At 35.4% G+C, this 21,611-nt stretch overlaps 1 protein-coding gene across 1 annotated transcript in view; it reads right to left on the bottom strand.

The window, feature by feature from the left end:
* Positions 1 to 1,682: 1,682 nt before the first annotated feature.
* The window catches only part of LOC121407123, a 36,775-nt gene continuing 16,846 nt past the window's right edge, over positions 1,683 to 21,611 (bottom strand). Inside the window, exons 3-8 of the mRNA XM_041598094.1 lie at positions 9,807 to 9,870; positions 5,104 to 5,225; positions 4,098 to 4,202; positions 3,319 to 3,381; positions 2,667 to 2,753; positions 1,683 to 1,929 (exon numbers count right to left, since the gene is read on the bottom strand). Of these exons, the coding sequence (XP_041454028.1) occupies positions 1,858 to 1,929; positions 2,667 to 2,753; positions 3,319 to 3,381; positions 4,098 to 4,202; positions 5,104 to 5,225; positions 9,807 to 9,870 (513 nt within the window). The 3' untranslated portion in view covers positions 1,683 to 1,857. The remainder of the gene's footprint in view (positions 1,930 to 2,666; positions 2,754 to 3,318; positions 3,382 to 4,097; positions 4,203 to 5,103; positions 5,226 to 9,806; positions 9,871 to 21,611) is intronic.

Genomic DNA, 21,611 nt, shown 5'->3' on the forward strand with positions numbered 1-21,611 from the left:
TGAAATACGAGTGTTGTAAACGCAACTATTTGTCATATTTGTGCAACGGGGTCAACCCTTACAAAATAAAGTCATTTAGAAACCAAGAAAAAAGAACTAATCATAGCTTTTAATAAACATAATTACAAATAATTATGATATGCTTGATATTCCTTGATTTGAAAGAGCAAAATACCACTGGTGACCTCAATGTTCAATTTTGTTTTAGTGAAACAGCGATGTAGCATGGATGGAAATAATTCATCCATGTTAACTGCAACTGTAATCTTACAACGCGTATATATAGTCCGATTCTTTTATGTAACAAGCTATTATACTTTGCACATCATCAATCATGCATGTATGTTTGTCGGTTTACTATTTTGTTTTATGTACTGAGTGATTTCACACAGTCACGACAAGATATTTTTGCACGAAACAGTTATATGCAGGACTCTTCCTTTGCACATATGGGGAAGAAATATCACTTTACTATAAGAACCAGATTACTGGCAGGAGAATTAGGGCTTTTACCGTTTCATGTTAAGAATGAGAATTCGTCACGAGATGTTTTTTACATGGGCCTATAAGTCGATTTATTCCGAAATGAGCAGGTCGGCATACCCTTTTCTGGTCAGGTATGACATTTCAGATATATTTCCTATCCAGGGGTAGTAAACAAAATCCCCCGTAATGTCACCCTAATTTTTTCAAATGTTTATTTTTAAAGTTTTATGTTGACACACGTGCCTATGGGAAATCTTTACAGGCTTGGCACATACTTAGTTGTACTTCCTCTTTAACTCTAACCGAATAAATGGCTATGAAATCAGGAGCAGCATAGCGCCCTCTATAAGTATTTTTCTTTCCTGATAAAATTATCGATTTCTCTTTTTTTTCCAAGTTATCATTTCCATCGTCAATACGATATTAAAACAGATGACCATGATTTTCATGAGACGACGTGATGATTCCAGCAAACTATATTAAATCAGGACCCGGTCTTACAAAGAGTTGCGGTTGATCTGCTCAAATGCAACAATGGAAAGCCAGCAAAGTCAACATATAAAATGCATGTTTGGTTTTAAAAAAAATCTATATATGAATGTATATCCATAAATTCATTGATTTCTGAACAATTTAGTGTGATCTCTTTTCTTTACAAAGGACATTTTACAAATTTCCTGTAGAAAAAATTATGACACTGATGGATTTCCAGGACCCTTTCTAAAGTAGTTGCGATTAATCTGAACGAGCTCCACTGTGGCTACTGTCATAACTTTTCATATCCGAAATTTTGCTAAATGTTCCATTGGATATGTTGGAAACACAAAACAACACGCCTGATTGTCAAGATAATGACATAATGGACCCGCATTTGTATACATCGTAATTATTTAGAAATCATTTTGAACATATATATGAACTTTATATGTTGAAGGTTGCTGGTTTTGCATAGTTGTGATTGATCAGATTGATCACAACTCTTCATGAAACGGAGTCCTGGGCCCCGTCTTACAAAGAGTTATTATTGATCAAATCAGTCGTAATTCTCTGGAAATCCATCAGTGCCATATTTTTTTCCACAGGAAATTTGCAAAATGTCCTTTGTAAACAAAGGAGAACACACCAAATTGTCAAGAAATCAATGGATTCATGGATATACATTCTATCTAGAAAATATTTTGAACAAACATGCATTTTATATGTTGATTTTGCTGGCTTTCCATAGTTGCGATTGACTGGATCAATCGCAACTCTTTGAAAGATGGGCCCTGGAGTCTGTCCGATCGATGTCTGTGATCAGTTGTAAATGTTGTAGCTATGAGTTGATAGGAAACTTGGTTGTAGGCCTATACCACACTACTGTTGATGGCTTTAAAGGTTTTCGATTGGATAGCTCGCCACTTGAGTCTCAGGTGGAGATGTGATTACATGGGGACAGGTCGGCTAAAAATAAAAGACAAGAAAAAACATTTATGATTGAAAATTACTAATTTTGTCATGATAAATAAATGAAAAATCCCTTCTTGTTCGATTTACGTTAAAAATGTTTTGAATCATTTTGGTGGCAAATTTTATCTTTGATAAAGTTTATATAAAAGACATAACGAGAATACAGTTCAAAGGTATAGACGGAGGTAATAGTGGTGGGGGTAGTGTTGGTTTTGATGGTGGTGGTGGCGGTGGTAGTGATGATGGTGATTCGATTGAAGTATCTATTTCCAAATTCTTTAAAAATGATGATGATGATGGGTGATGATGATGATGATGATGAGTATGATGAGGATGATGACGATGAGGATGTTGAGTGTTGTTAATGATGACGGAATGATGGCGGTGATGGTTGTGGTAGTGATGACGATGATGAAGATGATTTATGATGATGATAAAGTATTGACAATTATAACGATGATGAATATAAAGATACTGATAATGTTAAAAGACATAGAAGAATAATTGTATAAACAAACATAAAAAGGGAATTAAGACAGAAATATATATAAAAAAGAAGAAGCAGAAAATGAGAATACAGAGTACAATAACATAAGAAGGAATAAGGAGGAGAGTAGAAAGAAAATGAGAAGATAAAGAAGAAAGACAAAGGCGAAGGTTGAGGAGGAGGAGGAAAGCATAAAGATAAGAGGAACCACGACAACATCTTGTATTCCTAAATATGAACTTACTGTATATGCTATTTCGGCATCATTTTTCTGGCCACGATCTTCACTTAGTTTTTGGTACTCAGAAATAACACAAAGAAGACATATCACCTGAGAAAATAGAACACAAATACATCTCTATATAATAATAGATAACCTATCGATCGATAGAAATGAACGACAACCAAAAAGCATAACTATATATTGTAACCATGGTAACAGACGTGATGAAACACCTTTACTAGTGTTTTTTTTTACTCAAAACATCAATGTCATGCTGTAATGTAATTAACGTATTATTGTTTATCTATTTATTTATTTATCTATCAATCTATTAATCTATTTATTTGTATATCTTTCTGTCAATAATATTCACTGATATATCTATTTACTTATACCACAGATGTGAATAAAATCAACCTCTGTGACTTATCCTTGTTCGGGAGCATAGCTATTATAGAACTCCAATCTTTCTGCTCATTTTATGTGTCTACCTCCACCAACGGTCACCATGTGTCAATTATGAAACCAACACATTGATCTTGACTCTGGGCAGAGGGAGGGGGATGGGGATATACACGACTAGGGGTGGAGGGGATTTACACTTCTCATTTAAATTCCAATTTAAAACACTCTGTAGATATTATAAAAGAATTATGTTCAGATTGGCACTTACATTTACAAATGCTAGTAGAATCCATGCAATGAGACTTATAATTAAAGTTGTTGTCAAGGATTCCTGTGAAAAAAAGAAAAAAGGGATACTTGTATCATCACTAACACAAGATTGTCATGAATTTTGATTCGGTATAAATCTGAAAAACTAGCAATCGACAACATACATTCACTGAATCACAAATCACGTGTTTAGAGATTCAATTTTATTGTCTTAATATCTACTTACTTTACAAATTACTAGAATCAAACAATTCCCTAAAATATAAAATTCACATTTCAATTTATTTTCCAACAACAAATATTTTACAAAATCATTGCATACATTAATAATTGCATTCATTGAGGCGAGCACTGACGGGGCCTACAGCTTTTCAGCTTCAAATTATTTAGTCTTCATCGCATTTCTTTCCCTCATCTGCCTATTGTTTATATTTATATGGATTAAGAAGTGAACTTTGTTGTTAATTCGGTAATAATATGTAACAAGAGAAATATTAAATAAATGAACAAAGGATTGTAGAACGTGCGGAGTGTCACTAAATTAGCGATAATCTTAATCAAACTATCGAAATGAAAAAAAATACAGTCATTGAGGTAATCTGCCGATTTTTTTTTTTTGAGGGGGGGGGCTTAATAAATGCATAGCCTGCGTGCATGGCGATGACGTAATTATAATATACTTTAGCTCCAGGCAAGTATACTAAAATACTAAAGATGTTCAGATTATCGATATTAATTATTATCAATAAGCATTCGGTGTGTTTGTTTCATACTCACGTTTATTTTATACCAGTTGAACAGATGAAGGAACCACGCAATAGCTTGGAATACGATGAGGGCTGTAATAGCCACCATGTAAGGGATCAGGAGGCATTTGGAATTCTGAAGAAAAAAAGAGAACCCACGATGAAAAAGGAAACATGATTCTATTGACATGGCATTTCCACATTTTATGGATATGATTTATTTGAACAACTTGCAAATAATTATGAATTCAATTTATTGATTTTTTTAATTTTCATTTTAATTTATCTTATTTTACTTTATGTTGTTTCATTTCATTTTACTTATTTCAATTCTATATTTCATTCTATTTTATTTTATTCTATTGCACCCTATTTTATTTCATTTCATTTTTTAATTTCAGTTCTATTTTATGTTATTTTGTTCTATTATATTTCTTTTTTTTCATTTAGTTATATTATTATTTATTTATTCTTTTGCGGAGAGGGGGTAAATTTTGGTTCCCTCCTCCATCCCCGGATCACCGCCCCTGAGTTTTAACTTCCCGAAAGCTTGAATGGGCTAATAAAGTGGGTGTTATTATCATTGTATCATTGTATTAAGTTGTATCCTCCAAAGCAACGGGTTACTTTCGATATGATTACGGCATAAGCAATGACGTCACGATCAAGACGTCACAATTAGGCATAATTGTTATCTTATATCCATTATTGTTATTATTAGGAAGTTTTCGCTTTCACGACGCACGACGATTTTAAGAACATAGAAAATCTATTGTCAAATGCCTTTCATGACAAGGGACAACCAAGAAGTCTTTGTCGAAAGTTTCTGAATAATTACAGCAGTTTTCGTCCCCGACACTTGACAAATGACATATTTGCATTTTTTTCGTCAGCTCTGAAACTTAGAACGAAACTGCTGTTTGTGTTCGCCAATTTTCGACAAATTATTTTGACGGGCATTATCAATACATTTACTGTGTTCTTGGATCAGTCGTGCGGCGCGGAGCGGAAACACATTTGAAATAGTTTTTACACACCTTAAACACACCGATGAGGAGGATGGCGGAGGCGATGAAGAGGAGTCCGAGTGCAATGATGTCGATGAAATAAGAGGTATAGACCCCATATACAACTGAGCTGGATACCTTGTCAAATCCACCTATTATCATGAAGACATTTATATTCACCTTAAGATATACTTAGTATAATTATAAATCTACACGTATTTCGCATTCCTAAGAGATGAAGACAAGGATCGCGATTTTTAAAGAGAAAAAAGAGGTAATTTTAATTGTATTCACATATAACCTAGCTTTTCGGGTTCCAAAAAAACTTCACCGGAACTAATGAGATAAATCTGCTTGTACACAAATACGGGAAATATCGAGGTTTTTTCGTATTGTGTTCCACGAGGCCGGAGATCGAATTACAGATATGGAATCAGATTTTTATTTTGTTTTATCATTTTTTTACAAGTTCACACATTGTTGAAAGAAAAGGATATATATCATTTCCATTTATTTAAATGTAGGATATTAGAGTACGTCGATTACAAGCTTGCGTGCACTTGCGATTTTTTTTTCTATCCAACTACCGGCCTTATATTCTCAAATCTCCTAAAATACAAGGCCTTGTCTACTGAAATCAATAAAAAATAAAAACGTTTTTACAGTGATATGATAAAAAAGATTGGCGTATGTATCCTTTTTTTAATGAGAGTATATTTTACCTTTTATCTTTTCCCTTTTCTTTCATTTTCTCTTTTTCTTGGTCGCGGTAATTTTTAGGTTCCATAGGATATTAGAGTACAATCGATTACAAGCTTGCGTGCACTTGCGATTTTTTTTTTCTATCCAACTACCGGCCTTACATTCTAAAATCTCCTAAAATATAAGGCCTTATCTACTGAAATCAATAAAAAATAAAAACGTTTTATAGTGATATGATAAAAAAAGATTGGCGTATGTATCCTTTTTTTAATGAGAGCGTATTTTACCTTTTATCTTTTCCCTTTTCTTTCATTTTCTCTTTTTCTTGGTCGCGGTAATTTTTAGAGTTCCAAGCCCTCTCTCCCGTCTAGACGATCCCACTATGATTCACAAAAATAAATCGTAAAAACAAGGAGTATACACATATTTTTAGGAGAAAATTTTCTCTGTAAGGATCAGCGCGTGGAACGGGACTTGTAAATAGGCCCTAATAAAAAAAAAATCAGTAAGGTGATTAATCATGCTTGGCGGAAGCATAACCATGATTCTGATTGGCTTTTGAATGAATTGGAATAGCAGGTAAAGGATGGGGTGGGGGAGGGGGTTCCGTGGGGGTTCAATCGGAACACCAAAAATTTTCTAAAGCAAATGGAAGGAAAAGCAGAAGAGAAAGGTAAAGAGAAGGGATCGAACCACCCCCTCCATTAAAAACACTGGCTACTGGCCTGATATCACACGACCTCGTATTTATTTAAGAGAGAAAGAGAGAGAGAGGGGGGGGGGTCGCCCTTTTCCAAGCAATTGTGCTTAAATGCGACTGTACCCTCCCACGCATCGGATGTTAACAGTTAACCATAAAATATTGTTGTTAATCCATCTTCATGGTGTAAGTTCAATTATTGTTGCATGGAAATCAAATAACCAATCAATCAGTATCAAAGGTTGGAGGGGGTCCCCCTTAAATTCCCAAAATTATCCAGCCACCTTGGCGCACATTCATGGAGGCGTCGGCCAATAATGTGGTTGAGTAAGCCTAAATGAGAGGCCTATTTTTGTTCAACACTTCCATTAATTCCCTCAAACACCAACCTTCATGCATGGGCAGAGAGAGAGGCAGTCTTCAAAAGTTTCACATATTTTGCAATGTTTTTAATTCAATTTAATTTCATTGTTATTTTCCTTTATACAAGGTAGCAATTAATCCGTCAACGTCAATTACAAAACAATTGATCATGCACAATGAATATAATTTTTGTTGGTGTTTCGAAAGAAGGAAATAAATGTTAAAATTAAACGAAAATACCCTGATGGGAGCGTGGAGGGGAAAGAAGGTGTGCTCCTTTATTCATGTTAAAGAAGGAAAATTATGGTTGGTCTATACTTCAAACATAATTTCAAGGTAATCCTATATTTGCCATCTTTGTCGTCCATGACTGTTGTACAAATATTGATAAAAATGCGAAACTGACATTTATTTTTCTTTTTTCATTTTGCATGTATTCCTCTCTTATCACTTAAATTAAAAATCATACATTAAGATGTTTTAGTGATAAGAGGGGAACAAAAGAAAAATGTCATAATTCATATATTTCAGTAGTGCTTTATGAGAGATGTATAGTAAATATTCGCTTCATCAATCGGAGGATAGAAATGGTATGAATTCATATCATGATTCTAAATAAATGGTTTTACTGAAAAGGGGTTTAAATCAGGCAAAAAATGAGGACCAAGGTGAATTGACTTATAAATTTTAATTGGATGTTATCATAATTCAGATTTTGTATTTCGGACTGACAATGTACAAAACATACAAAATATTTATTTATTCTAATATTGTTTTCAAAATTGGTAAATGACTGGCCATCATCTTGCTAAAATACTACTATCACCTTGTACCCCATTGTACTATCACCTTGTACCACCCCCTACCCCCCCCCCCCCCGGGGGGGGGGGGTGAGTCATGCACATGATGGCAGTATGGGTATGTGTGTCTCTTCAAAGGAATCCAAATCCCAAGAAGAGAAGCAATCTGATGAGATGAACAAAACAGTTTTCATCAAAATCGGTCATGAAAAAGCAAGTTATGGGCGTTTAAAAATTCTTGATGTACTTTCTATGGGGATCCTCAAATTGGCCAACATAAAACCTTCAGAATGGTAGATTTGGGGGACAACTCTCCATTCGTTTTGTACACAATTTTTCAGATTTTCCCCATTATATTTCAAAATGCATTTTGCCTCCTTCTGAGCATAACTCGGAAAATATAATTAACACCACAATAAATCATGTCAGGTTAAGGAGGAAGTAATGTGAAATATGTAAAATAAAGGGGGAAATCTGAAAATTTGTGTACAAAACAAATGGAGACTTGTCCACAAAATCAGCAATTTTGAAGAATGTTTGCCAATTTGACGATCCCCAAGGTATAACAAGACTATACAAACTTCCATAACTCGCTTATTCGAAGACCGATTTTGATGAAACAAGTTTTATTTTTAGATTGCTCCTCTCATTTCATTCTTCCTGATAAGATTAATTCTTTTCTAGAATTATGAATTCCTTTAAAGCACCCCCCCCCTTCACGCCTTGCCAGCTGCACTTCCCAGGCATATCATGTTCATCCTTTTTCATCGACCAACGCGTTCTCTACCATCCCCCCATCCCCTCATTTTAGGGTCAGTTCACGAAAGACCCCCATTTTATGTTAAATTCCTGTTCCCAAGCACCCCCATTTGCAGGGGATCATCAAGCTCTTGACCCCCCCCCTTTATTTCAAAGCAACTAAAGAGGTGGTTTCAGATTTTATCGGACGTATACACCTGTAATCTTTCCAAATCTCAGTGCCCCTAACCTAGGGTATACTGGCAGTATACTAAACGAATTATTAACACATACGCCGACGTTTTCATAAACTCATAATAGCACATGCATGAATCATATCATTTTTATATCTTTTATAATTTTATGTTTTTTTAAATACCCTTTTCCAATTTGTTTAATATTTCCATTGATTTGTTGATTATTTCCGATTTTATTATGATATCGTTGAATACTACGACGGCATACACACTAGTCATTTCTCAGACACACAATTTACTTTCAATTAATATTTCTTTCTAGAATTCCACAACACAAGAAGTTTCAATACCATACATTATTCGTATTATTTATTTTGTAATTATCTGTGTTATTGTTTGAACATTTTTTTTGTCATTATTACCTTGTAAATGCATCGCAATTCGGCCTTAGCCGCGATGATGTACTGAAGTTTATTAATAAACCATATATCTTTCTATCTTTATATCCTACATAAATTAAATCCTGTATTTTGATTGGTTTAAACAGCATCATGTGACCAAACATATTCTCACTATTTTGCAATGATGTCGAAAATGAAACACCCACCGAAGAAATTCTGTGACGTCTATGATGGAATAGTCGACTATTCCATCATTGACGTCACAGTTCATTGACACCGATCATGCAGTTTCTCGGGCTCACCGGTCAGCGAGCATATAATTATATAAATTAGTACGTATTTAACTCTATGTCAGCGAGTTGACTCTACCGGGCAGCGAAGTCCCGTGAACATGGTGAAGGGACGGCGCAGGCACAAATCCGCGTTCCGCTGAGCGCATGGTTTCGGAAAAAGTAGATCAGCCTGCGCAGCGCGCTGTATTTAAGTTCAGATTAGGAAAAGATGAACTACGTGTACAAGAGTATAACTATTGTTCTACCTTATCCAGTTATTAAATGTAGGATATAAAACAAATATACCAGGCTTTTATTTCGAAAGTATAGAGGGAATTATTTATCCTCGGTTGTATTGGCCAAATTACTATTTTCCCCTCGGGGCTTCGGCTCTCGGGAAAATAGTAATGCCAGTCCAACCTTGGATGAATAATTCCCACTATACTTACTCAAAGCCTGGTATATTTGTTTACTATTTATCTTGGATATATCTTTTCATATTTTTATTTCAAATATTGCACAAAAAGATACTTATAAAGAATTGTTATTTTTAAACTCACCAGTAGATCTCTGCAGATCTAGGAATTGTATGATCCAAATAACTGTGTACGCCACACTGTAAAGCTAAAAAAAAGGGGAGGTAAACACAAAAAAATAGTCAGCTGTAGTTATACATTCTTTGATACGATTTTGATTTGAGTAAGCATTCCAAACACCACATAGGCCGAATGGTGACTGATTACTTTGGGCAGTTGGGGGCATGAACCATAGATTGAGTGTAATAAATTATTCCAAGCAAAGATGATTATTATAACATTCAATTTAAATGAGAGGGATTATCATCATAAGCACGCAATGAGGCTATATTTTGTCAGAACTTGTGCACCAGACGCTAGAGGGCAGTTGGAATGACGGTATAATAGGCTGTATTGATGGTTCCATGACGTTTGCGCCGGCGACCTTTGCTTCGCTCTGAATTCCACACACTTATCTAATGACCAACTTCAACCCTTGGTTTAACACTATACCCTACCCTAAACCAAACATAAAACTACATGTATATTGCATCTCTAACCCTATATAACCCTACATCTTTGATGAAATTAAGCCTGGAGCAATATTGTCACCGTTTTTGGTTGTTTTCAATCAGATTTCGAATCTTGGACTTTTATTTTTCAGAGTCTTGCCTCAATATTTAAGTCAAAGAATATTGTTTTTTCTAGCCGAAACTCGAATCTGCGTCCGTGTACTGGACTGCAGGATTGGCTTAGTGGTTGAGTCACTACAATCGGGCTCGTTGATTGGTACCATGAATAGCCATGAGGCGTAATCTGACTAAATCACTGGCGTAAATCCGTGTTGATGGGTGGGGAGATGACTGAAATATTCTGGCATTATTTTTGCAATCATTTTTTTAGATAATAATGCAAAGAATTGTCATGTCCACACTGGCGTTCCGTGGGTCACGGCATTGTGGGGGCACCAGCAAATTTTCTGAATCACTGAATGAGCGCGCGAAGCGCGAGCTGATTTTTTTTTTATATTCACACCTAAAAAGGGACATTATAATCAAATGTATGTAATCATGATAGGGGCCTGTCTTGCTAAGCAATGCGAGTGCGAAGCGCGAGCTGAAATTTTCGTATATTTTGACCGCAAACAGCGAGATTTTAAGGAATATATTTTAGGAATCCATTAAGAGTATGCATATCTCACCATAGTCATCTAATGCGAGTGCCAGGCGCTTGCTGATTTCATTAGAATTACATCTAAACACATGACACACTCTTTGTAGTCATTGCAATCATGATTATCATACGCATCTCACCAATCAAATATTGCGAGCGCGAAGCGCGAGCTGAAAATTTAGATAATTCAGACCTGAAGTGGGGCATTCTAAGGTTTCTTTGTAGGAATTAACTAGGACCATATAGGTATTTCATTAACCAAATGATGCGAGCGGGAAGCGCGAGCTGAAAATTTTTCATATTCAGATCAGAAGGGACATTTTAAGGACTGATTTTAGGAATTCACGAAGAGCAGTTATATCTCACCAATCCACTAATGCAAACTTAATCACGGACAGGAAATGTTTATATACGGAGACCTTAACATGGGACAATCACTTTTTGAGTCATGTAAAAGAAGCATATGTCAATATATGATAACTCAAGTGCTAGAAAATATATTTGGTTTATATTGAAAACGTGATGTTTTAGTAAAACAGGATTATATATCTTGTTAAACAGACAATGCGAGCACCAGGAACAATGAAGACGTAGGCCCTGTGCAAATTATGTTTCATGAAGTTATGATAAAAATGTTTCTTATGTAATGTAACATAAATAATTAAAATATTACATTATAATGAATTATATTTTCTTCTTTTCCATGTTTCTCTTCCTTTCTTCCTCATTTCTCCTTTTCCCCGTTTTTTTTTTTTTTTTTTTTTTGGGGGGGGGTGGTGGTCAGCCGATGGGGGGGCATGTGCCCCCCCCGGTAGTTACGCCACCGTGACTGTATGTCCATATGGCAAATACCCCTCCGATATTGTTATCTTTTTTACCCCATGATGGTTTAATGGTTTTATTAGAGATTACATTCAAAATGTTTTGACATTCCATCTTAATCCCTCCCCCAAAACCCCAACATTGATGAATTGGAAGAAACGGGGGTTTCTCTTCAATGTTATAATAAGGACAAAAGTATTTCGTTTACAAATGGTGAACTGGCTCTTTATTTGCATTTTATGATCCAATGATATTGTTTTATTTGTTAAGCGGTATTTTGGGAAGAATTTTCACCAACAAAACAATTATCTCTTGTGATTTTTTTTTTCATTTCTTCCGTAAAAAGTGGGGGGATGTTTGTACAGGCCATCCCCCCTCCTCGAAAAGTGGGGGGGGGGGATATATCCCCCCCGGGATTTACGCCAGTGGACAAAATAAACCTTATTACTTCGCCATTTTCACTGCCCTCTCGCGTCGGGTGCAGAAGTACTGAAAACCAAAAATCGCGGCCGGCGTATGTTAAGGCCCTAAAAATTGCCGCCTAAGCATGTAGAATATTAACAAGGACCGTGCGCGCGTAAGAGGCGTGAACACAGAGGGCGGCAAACATAAATCGCAGAAGGATAGAGGTTGAAGAGTGAGGAATTAGAACTAGGGCGCTGATCTCATTTTTATGAGAAATGTTGTTGTTGATACACGTATTTATTTATTTATTTGTTTATTTATTTAAATATTTTACCAGGGTGCTCATTCAACATAAAGTTGGTCTCCCATGGGGCCCTAAAAGGCTATCATTATTGTTCTTCTTGTTTGTTGGTTTTGGACTTTTTGTTATGGCGGGAGTTGGGCAACTTGGGCTGTACATAGTGCCGTTTTTTGTGTTTTTTTTGGTGTTTTTTTTGTGTATCCCTAATTCTCCCCTAGTATAATCTAACGCCTGTAGGTTTAAGCAAAGGAAAAGGAAAAGGGAAGAAATGAAAGGGGGAAAATAAAGAAAGAATCGCTATAAATAATTTTTTAAATATTTATTATAATCTTTTTAAAACTTTAATACAAAATGTTACGAGGGTAATGAAGCCATGTACTCATATTATTATAGTCATAATCAGTACGAAATAGTAGTAGTAGTAGTAGGAGTAGCAGTAGCAGTAGTAGAAGTAGTAGTAGCAGTAAGAGTAGTAGCAGTAGTAGTAGTTTTAGTAGTAGTAGTAGTAGTAGTAGTAGTAGTAGTAGTAGTAGGAGTAGTAGTAGTAGTAGGAGTAGTAGTAGTAGTAGTAGTAGTAGTAGTAGTAGTAGTAGTAGTAGTAGTAGTAGTAGTAGTAGTAGTAGTAGTAGTAGTAGTAGGAGTAGGAGTAGTAGTAGTAGTAGTGGTAGTACTAGTGGTAGTAGTAGTAGTAGTAATAGTAGCTTATTTTCAAAAATTTTCAAACTTTAATACTAAATGTTACCAGGGGAGTGAAACCACTCATCCAAGGTCCTTCGTTATCATTGGTATAATCATTATTATTATAGTCACAATAATTATCATTATTGGCAGCAAGAGTAGTAGTAGCAGTAGTAGTATAGTTCTAGTAGTAGTAGTAGTAGTAGTAGTAGTAGTAGTAGTACTACTACTACTAGTAGTAGTAGTAGTAGTAGTAGTATTAGAAGTAGTAGTAATTTATAGTTTATTTAGTTACAATTAACCAACAATATAAAGTTAATTTCTTTGAAGAGATTTTGGTATTGAACAAGATACAAAAACATGGTTTACTATTTATGTGCATTTTTTTAAACTTCTGTGCAGCCCTGATTCCAACAGCCAAAAATTATTGCAATTAAATAATTTGAAATCCAAAGTTCCTTTATCACCATTCAAGAAAAACATGTTAAATTTAGCATTCTGTTGAAATGACAGCAATCGGTGGCCTACCTTGAGAGAACAATATTTTCACAATCCCAGATATTTTCAGGAATAATTTCCATTCTTCACTTATGAAGGTATTTGGACACAAAAAACTTACTCCTATACTTCTGGATTAGAAGTTAGACATTTACAGAGTCTTGCCCCTTTGGGCTCTCCCACCCCTCCCCCCCCCGGGTCCCCGCGAGGGCCATATTTACAATGTGAATATTATCTGTGCATCCCCTATTCATGAGCACAATACCAGTATCAATATGGGATAAAATTTGACCATCAAATTTGCAACAGAAAAAATATTTTCCCCTTGAAATGCCCCACCCCCAACTCGAAACCCCCACAGGGCCCCAAGGGGGTCATCCTATGAGCTGTCATGAAGAACTCTTAATTTTCACCCAATAAGATTCTATGCATGACACAACTTCCATTTCTGGAACTAGAGAAGGAGAAGTAGAAATTTACAGTTTTGCCTCTGGATGCCCCCCTAAGGGTCCAGGGGGTAGCATTTAAACACCTGTGCGTCCCCTACCCCTAAGCATGATTTCAGCCAGGTTTGGATAAAATTTGACCATCTATTTTGAAAAAGAAGGAAAAAAAAATAAGATTTTCCGTAAAGTGCCCCACCCCCAAATTTTAAGCCCCCACAGGGCCCCAAGGGGGCCACCCCTTGAACTGGCATGAACAACTTGTTCTTCACCTATTAAGGTGTCTACACACCAAACAACTTGACTGTTCTACTTCTGGATCTGAAGAAGAAGATTTCTGAAATTTACAGGGTTTCCCCCTTGGGGGCCCTCCCCCTGGGCCCCCATGGGGGCTACAGGTATCCCTTGAACAACTTTGTGTCCCCTACACCTAAGCATAATTCCTACCAGGTTTGAATGATATCTGACCATCCATTTTGAAACAGAAGAAAAACATATGTTTTTTTCCCCTGAAGTGCCCCACCCCCGACTTTTAAGCCCCAACAGGGCCCCAAGGGGGGCACCCCAGGAACTGGCATGAACAACTTTATTCTTCGCCTATTAAGGTATCTACACACAAAACAACTTGACTGTTCTACTTCTGGATCTGGAGAAGAAGATTTTTGAAATTTACAGTGTTTTCTTCCTTGGGGGCCCTCCCCCAGGGCCCCCATGGGGGCTACAGGTATCCCTTGAACAACTTTGCATCCCCTACGCATAGGGATGATTCCTACCAAGTTTGGTCAAGATTGGACCAGCCGTTCTGGAGAAGAAGATGAAAATGTAACAGTTTACGGACGACGCACGACGGACGACGGACAAAAACGGACGGCAATAGATCACTTGAGCCTTCGGCTCAGGTGAGCTAAAAATGTAAAGAAAGATATGATAAATTGACAAACTTTTAAAGGGATAGTTCAGTAGTGGATCCGAACTCAAAATTTTCTCCAAACCTCATTTTAACAGTAAATTTTATTGAGAAACTGCTTATAAACACCATTTGAAACTCTCGGCCGGACGAATCAACACCAAACACCAAAATAACAAAGTTATGATTTTCCAATTCATTATGAAAATTTGATGAAGGTTCTCGCGAAATTTTAGGCCAGCAGACTCAGTTAGCAGAATCATGGAGCTAACACCTATGGCAGAATCAAACAACTTCCGCGAATTGCATGAAGTGTTTACGTACATGTATACATGTATGCACAGCTAGCTGGCTCAATTTCTCGCGCGAACGTGTGCACGCATTGCTATTGAGTAAACAAGACTAAACTTTTTTCTACAAGCTTAGGCGGCGATTTGCGGTTTAGGTGCAATTTGCGGTTTAGGGCCTTTTCAATTCTTTTCAATTCTTTTATTTCATTTCCATTCAAAACATAATACAAAGTAATATAAAACAATATAAATCAAATACAATTTTACAGAAGGGCATTCTTACTTCGTAAAAAAAACACAGTATAATATAGAGCATAAATGGATATGGAAATGAGGGGGATCCACTAAAAAGCAAAGCTTGTAAAATTGTGGATCCCCTTGGAAAAGAAGAAATTATAGTCGACTTACTATATGCGTACATGCATGTATTACAGGAAAGAAAAAGAGAAAAAGAAATCATATTGACGGAAACATAAAAACTGAACAAATGCAAAGCTTTTCACACAAAGAGGTCTTCGTTGTAAAGGATATGTTGCGCAAGACAGGAAAAAACAGAGAGAGGGGATGACAAGACGTAGAAGACAAGACAAAACAAGAGACAGGACAGTACAAGACAACTAGTTTTTAAAAAGGAGTAAAACTAAGAATGGGAAAGGGCTGACCATGAACCAGCTTGATCTGGTGAAATAACAAAGGATATGACTGGACAATATAGATGAAAAAAGATAAAATAAAAGTGAAAAATGTAAGGATTATATTCAAGATAATGAAGTGTTAGTTCCGTTGAGAAGAATTATAGGAATTAAGCAGGATACGTTTGAGTTTACGTTTGAATGAATTCAAGGAGACACTGTCTTTAACATTATTAGCGAGTGAGTTCCAGAATTTAGGACCGTTGAATAGGAATGTATTTTTGGCCAGTAAAGTTCTGTAAAGTGGGATGTGAAGTTCGTCAGAGTGTCTCGTGGGGTAGTTATGATAAAATTGATTTTTAGGGAACATGGCATCAAAAATATGGGGAAGTGCATTATTATTATAACTATACATGAAGTGCCCTAACTGTAGTAAATACAGGTCTTTGACTTTCAACAGTTTACTTTCTAGAAAAAGTGGGTCCGTATGAGAACGGAAACATGTACTATGAATAATACGAAGTGCTTTCTTTTGCAAAAGCAACAATTTATCTAATAAATATTGAAGGGTATCACCCCAAATAAGAATCCCATAGTTCAAATAAGGCAAGATTAAGGATGAGTAGAGCATGATTAATGATGTGGAGGGAATGCAAAATTTTAGCCTATTAATAATACCAATATTTCGTGAAATTATTTTGGATATATTTTCAATATGATTTTTCCAAGAAAGTTTACTGTCAACTGTTATTCCAAGAAATTTGGTGTAAGGTACCATTTCTAATGGGGTATTATCAAATATAATGTTCATCGGTAACTTGTCTATGGAATTACTAAATAACATGTATTTTGTTTTGTTAAGGTTCAAAGATAATCGATTGGCTCTTATCCACTCAGTAACATTATTAAGTTCAGAATTAATAACATCAACTAAAGTTTGTGGATTCTGATGAGAAAAAAAATAAGGTCGAATCATCTGCAAACAAGATAAGGGATAATATTTTGGATGATCTACAGAAATCATTTATATAAATTGTGAAAAGAAGTGGGCCCAATAAGCTACCCTGGGGGACTCCACAGTTAACATATTTCAAATTGGAGTTATGATCTTTAACAAACACGTATTGTTGTCTGTTAAGTAGGTAGCTCCTGAACCACTCCAAGGCCTTCCCTCGCACACCATAGTGAGATATTTTTTTAAGTAGGATTTCATGATTAATGGTATCGAAGGCCTTGGAGTAGTCCAGGAAAATACCCACAAGGTGACTAGATTTGTCTAGAGCATTGACTACTTTGTTGACAAAATTCATCAGGGCATGAGTGGTGTTGTGCTTGTCGCGAAACCCAAATTGAACATCAGATAAAATATTATGCATTGACAAAAATTTTTCTGTTCTGACGTATACTATTCTTTCAAGGATCTTAGAAAATGTGGACAAAAGAGAAATAGGTCGGTAATTACCGACATCCAACTTATCACCTTTTTTAAATAAAGGAATTACCTTGGCTATCTTCATTTGATTTGGTACTGTACCATTTTCTAAGGAAAGGTTGAATATATGCACCAGCGGGGAAACAATAGAATTTATTACGGATTTTAAAATAAAATTATTAATTTCATCAAAGCCAGGGCTTTTTTTATTTTTCAAACCAGATACTATATCAATAACTTCTTGATTATATGTTGGAGCAAAAAATATTGAATTTGGATTAGGCGGGCCGAGAAAGTCCGAAAAACTTTTCGTCGCGGGAGGAATATCTTTAGCTAGATTTACGCCAATGGAAGAGAAATGGTTATTAAAAATATTTGAAAGGTTGTCACCATCATCAACAATGACATTATTAAATCTAATTTTGGAAATACTTGATTTATTATTGGAGAGATTCATGGTCTGTTTTAGAACCTTCCATGTGTTTTGCATGTCGTGTTTATATAGAGCCAACTGCCTCGCAAAGTAATTTTTCTTTTCAATGCGTAATATTTTAGTAAGTGTATTCTTATAAGATGTGTATTTTATTTTTGATTGTTCTGTACCTTTCATTTTGAATTTATAAAATAAGTTATTTTTTCTATTAATCGAACGTAAGATAGATGGCGATATCCATGGTGACTTAGAAATCGTTTTGTATGTATTACGCTTATCTTTTTTTAAGGGTATATGCAGGTCTAATTTCTCATTTATTATATTCATAAAAAGGTTAAAGGACGCATTAACATCTACAGAATTGTATACAACTGACCAGTCGACATTATCCAAAGAAGCACCTAGACTGGCTGTATTTTCGTGCGTAGGTCTACGTCTTTGTTGTTGGGAGTGTATCGGTCTAATTGGTCGTCTTAATGAAAAATGAGTAAGAATCGGGAAATGGTCCGTCATGTCAGAAAGTATTATTTTTATTTATTTATTTTATTTATTGATATATTCATATTCCACAATCATCAAAGTACATTTCGTAATCATGTTTACAATGAAAAAAATGCATAACATATGCAGGATTGAAACGTAGCAATGAAATGAAAAAAGTGGAGGGGCCTACTAAAAAGCAGAGCTTGTAAAATGTAGACCCCCTATCAAAACTTTATACAAGGGTAATATGATACAAATAGAGTAAAATGAATTATATAGATATAAACACTGTAACACAAATGTATTTACACTATATACAAAATTAAATATTGACTTAAAAAAATATTCAATACTACCGTGGATAAGTATGAAGTTCACAAATATTAGATTGAATCAATAAGAATTCAGGAGAAATTTTTTGATGAGTAATTTAAATCGTATAAGATTAGCTGCCTCTTTCATTTCTCTGTCCAGAGAATTCCAGAGTTTTGGTCCTGTGAAAAATACAGTTTTGCTAGAAAATACTGTTTTACTTTTAGGTAAGTGATAGTCATTTGATTGTCTCGTATTATATGAATGTAAAGTATTGTTTCTCATAAATTTCTTTTGTAGGACATTAGGTAAACTATTTCTATCTAGCTGATACATAAATTGGAATAGTTGCAAGCGGTACAGGTCATTGATTTTAAGGATACGTTTCTGACGAAACAATTCATCCGTATGAGCTCTAAAGGACATATTGCATATTATTCTCAGTACTTTTTTCTGAAGTAGCAAGACTTTATTTAGTCTCGTTTGAGAGGCATTACCCCATGCCAGAATTCCATAATTAAGATATGGTAGAATTAATGCACAATATAAAAGAATCGGGAGGAGGGAGAATGTTGCAGAAAATATTGTCAATAAGTGTAGCAGTTTCATTAACTACACGAGTTGGTTTAGAAATCAGAGGCAAGAAGGAGGCCGAAAAAAAAGTTTCAAGAAAATCTTGAGATATATTGTTGTGTTTCAATAAATCAATGTTAAAATCACCTATAAATATTACATCCTTATTAACGAGAGCTGGATTATTTGTTGTTTGGGAAAGGTAAGTTAGAAAGTCATTTGTATTTGAGTTTGGGGGTCTATAAACTACACCAATAATCATATTTTTACTACCAGGAATATTAATTTCAATAAATAGAGATTCTACAGTGGCGTTCATGGAGTTAAGATAATCACAAACCGTATACTCGTAGTATACGGGTGTATAGTACGTAGATACAGACGGGAAAATACAGATAAAAGAGATCCACACAGAAAAAAAAAATACAGGCAAGGACACAGAAAAGCGAGACAGAGGAAACATGACCAAATTTAAATTAACTGAAATTTGTGGTGTCCCATCCTCCACATACTGTCGCCTGAATAAGGCGACAGTATGTGCAGGCATGGCAGGGGCGACAATTTGTTGTGCAGCAAAGCGTAAATATTTGTTTGGAAGTTGTTATAGCCGGCTTGTCCGGAGGAGGGTAGGGGGGGGCAAACAAATTGTCCATAAATTAGACTGTTTCATATATCACAATAATGAATTAATATATTCGTAGATGAATGAATATTTCGATAAATAAATCATGATGGTGATAATCTATATGATGAGGAGGATGGTGGTGGTGTTGGTGATGATGATGATGGCAAATTCAAGATGATAATAGGCCTATATAGCAACAATGATGTTTATGATGAATGGTGATGATAATGATAATGGACAAACATATCACCAAGGCGAGGTCTTATACTGTAGTAACTCTGTTTGCTATGAATGTGAAATTGATAAAGAAATGGAATACAGCCAAATAAATTACTAAGGGTAGTGATGAAAATGAGGATAATTTCGACAACGATTTATAAGGACAAAAATAAGGATGTTTAATTTAAAAAAAAACACGTGGTTATCATAGAAGGCCTAAAATTGTTTTTTTTTGGCTGAACGTATGAGGTATTAAGTCCACTTCAAATCACATAGCAGAGGCACGCAGTTGTTAAAAATTAGGTTCTGGGTTTACTATAAGTGATGGCATTACCTTGGGACATTATTTTGACCCCAACAGGCTTAACTTTCGAGGAACGATTCCGCCATGGATAAAAATAGCAGCCAAACACGTTCTCGCGAATTAACACGTCACGGAAGCAAACTTGGTAATCATGAAACATACGAATTGAAAGAACCTAAGTGGAACCTTTAACTGACAGGACAAGCTTCCGATAGTACCCTTACTGCTACATTATTAGACCAAGTTTCTCTTACATAACGCGAGCTCCAATCAATTTCTGTCAAAATCATCTCATTTGAGAGAAGGGAAAGGAATAAATCATGGCGATTATGCAAAGATGTTGCTGCTTCTCTAACGTCAGGACGGGTTCTACTGCTTGCGGAGTCTACTCGTTGGTAAGGGAGTAACACTTTTCTCTAAGAATTTTATTTTCTTATTCGCAATTTTTATCAAGAATGTGTTTCTGAAAGTGCAGTGTGTTTTTAAGTTCTTATTAAAAAAATCAGGCCTGATAGTGACAAGCAAAACACAAGCATGTTTTTACACTTTATAGGGCAATCCCACCCCAACAAAAAGTTCCTTTTCATGAAAAAATAAAAGGAAAATAATAAAAAGAACAATACTAACAAAAATAATCAGAGATGGATGTAAAATTAAAAAGATATGACATGATTATGCAAATCCACCTTCCTAACGAGAATGTCCATGCACACCACTGCTACTGTGATTCGATAAAGATTTGCCTTGTTGAATTTTTCAAATCTACACAAATAAAAGATTCGTATAATATTCATCCTATAAAATACAAGTATATTAAGCGAGTGGCATAATCGCCCCTCTCTCTCTCTCTTGCATATCACATTTCGCAATTCAGCCTTTGGCTGCGGTGAAATGTTCTTAATAAACCATTCCAATTCTGTTCAACTCAACACACCATCGACCATTCTCACACAAACTCCATCAAATATTTCGATGAAAATATGACTTCTCATAGCGCTAAGACAATGCAATGTTTTTTTATTCCTTGTATCTAAAGTGTAAAAAAAGAATCATGAGCATTCATTAGTTGACAGAAAGCCGTTGAAACTTATTTTGAATACAATACTAAACTCTTGAAGAATGCAAAAGTAAATCTACAAATGAATATAGGCACGCAATGAGGCTATATTTTTCAGAACTTGTGCACCAGACGCTAGAGGGCAGTTGGAATGACGATATAATAGGCTGTATTGATGGTTCCATGACGTTAGCGCCGGCGACCTTTGCTTCGCTTTGAATTCCACACACTTATCTAATGACCAATTTCAACCCTTGGTTTAA

Source organism: Lytechinus variegatus, chromosome 1, assembly GCF_018143015.1.
Source record: "Lytechinus variegatus isolate NC3 chromosome 1, Lvar_3.0, whole genome shotgun sequence".
NCBI lineage: Eukaryota > Metazoa > Echinodermata > Echinoidea > Temnopleuroida > Toxopneustidae > Lytechinus > Lytechinus variegatus.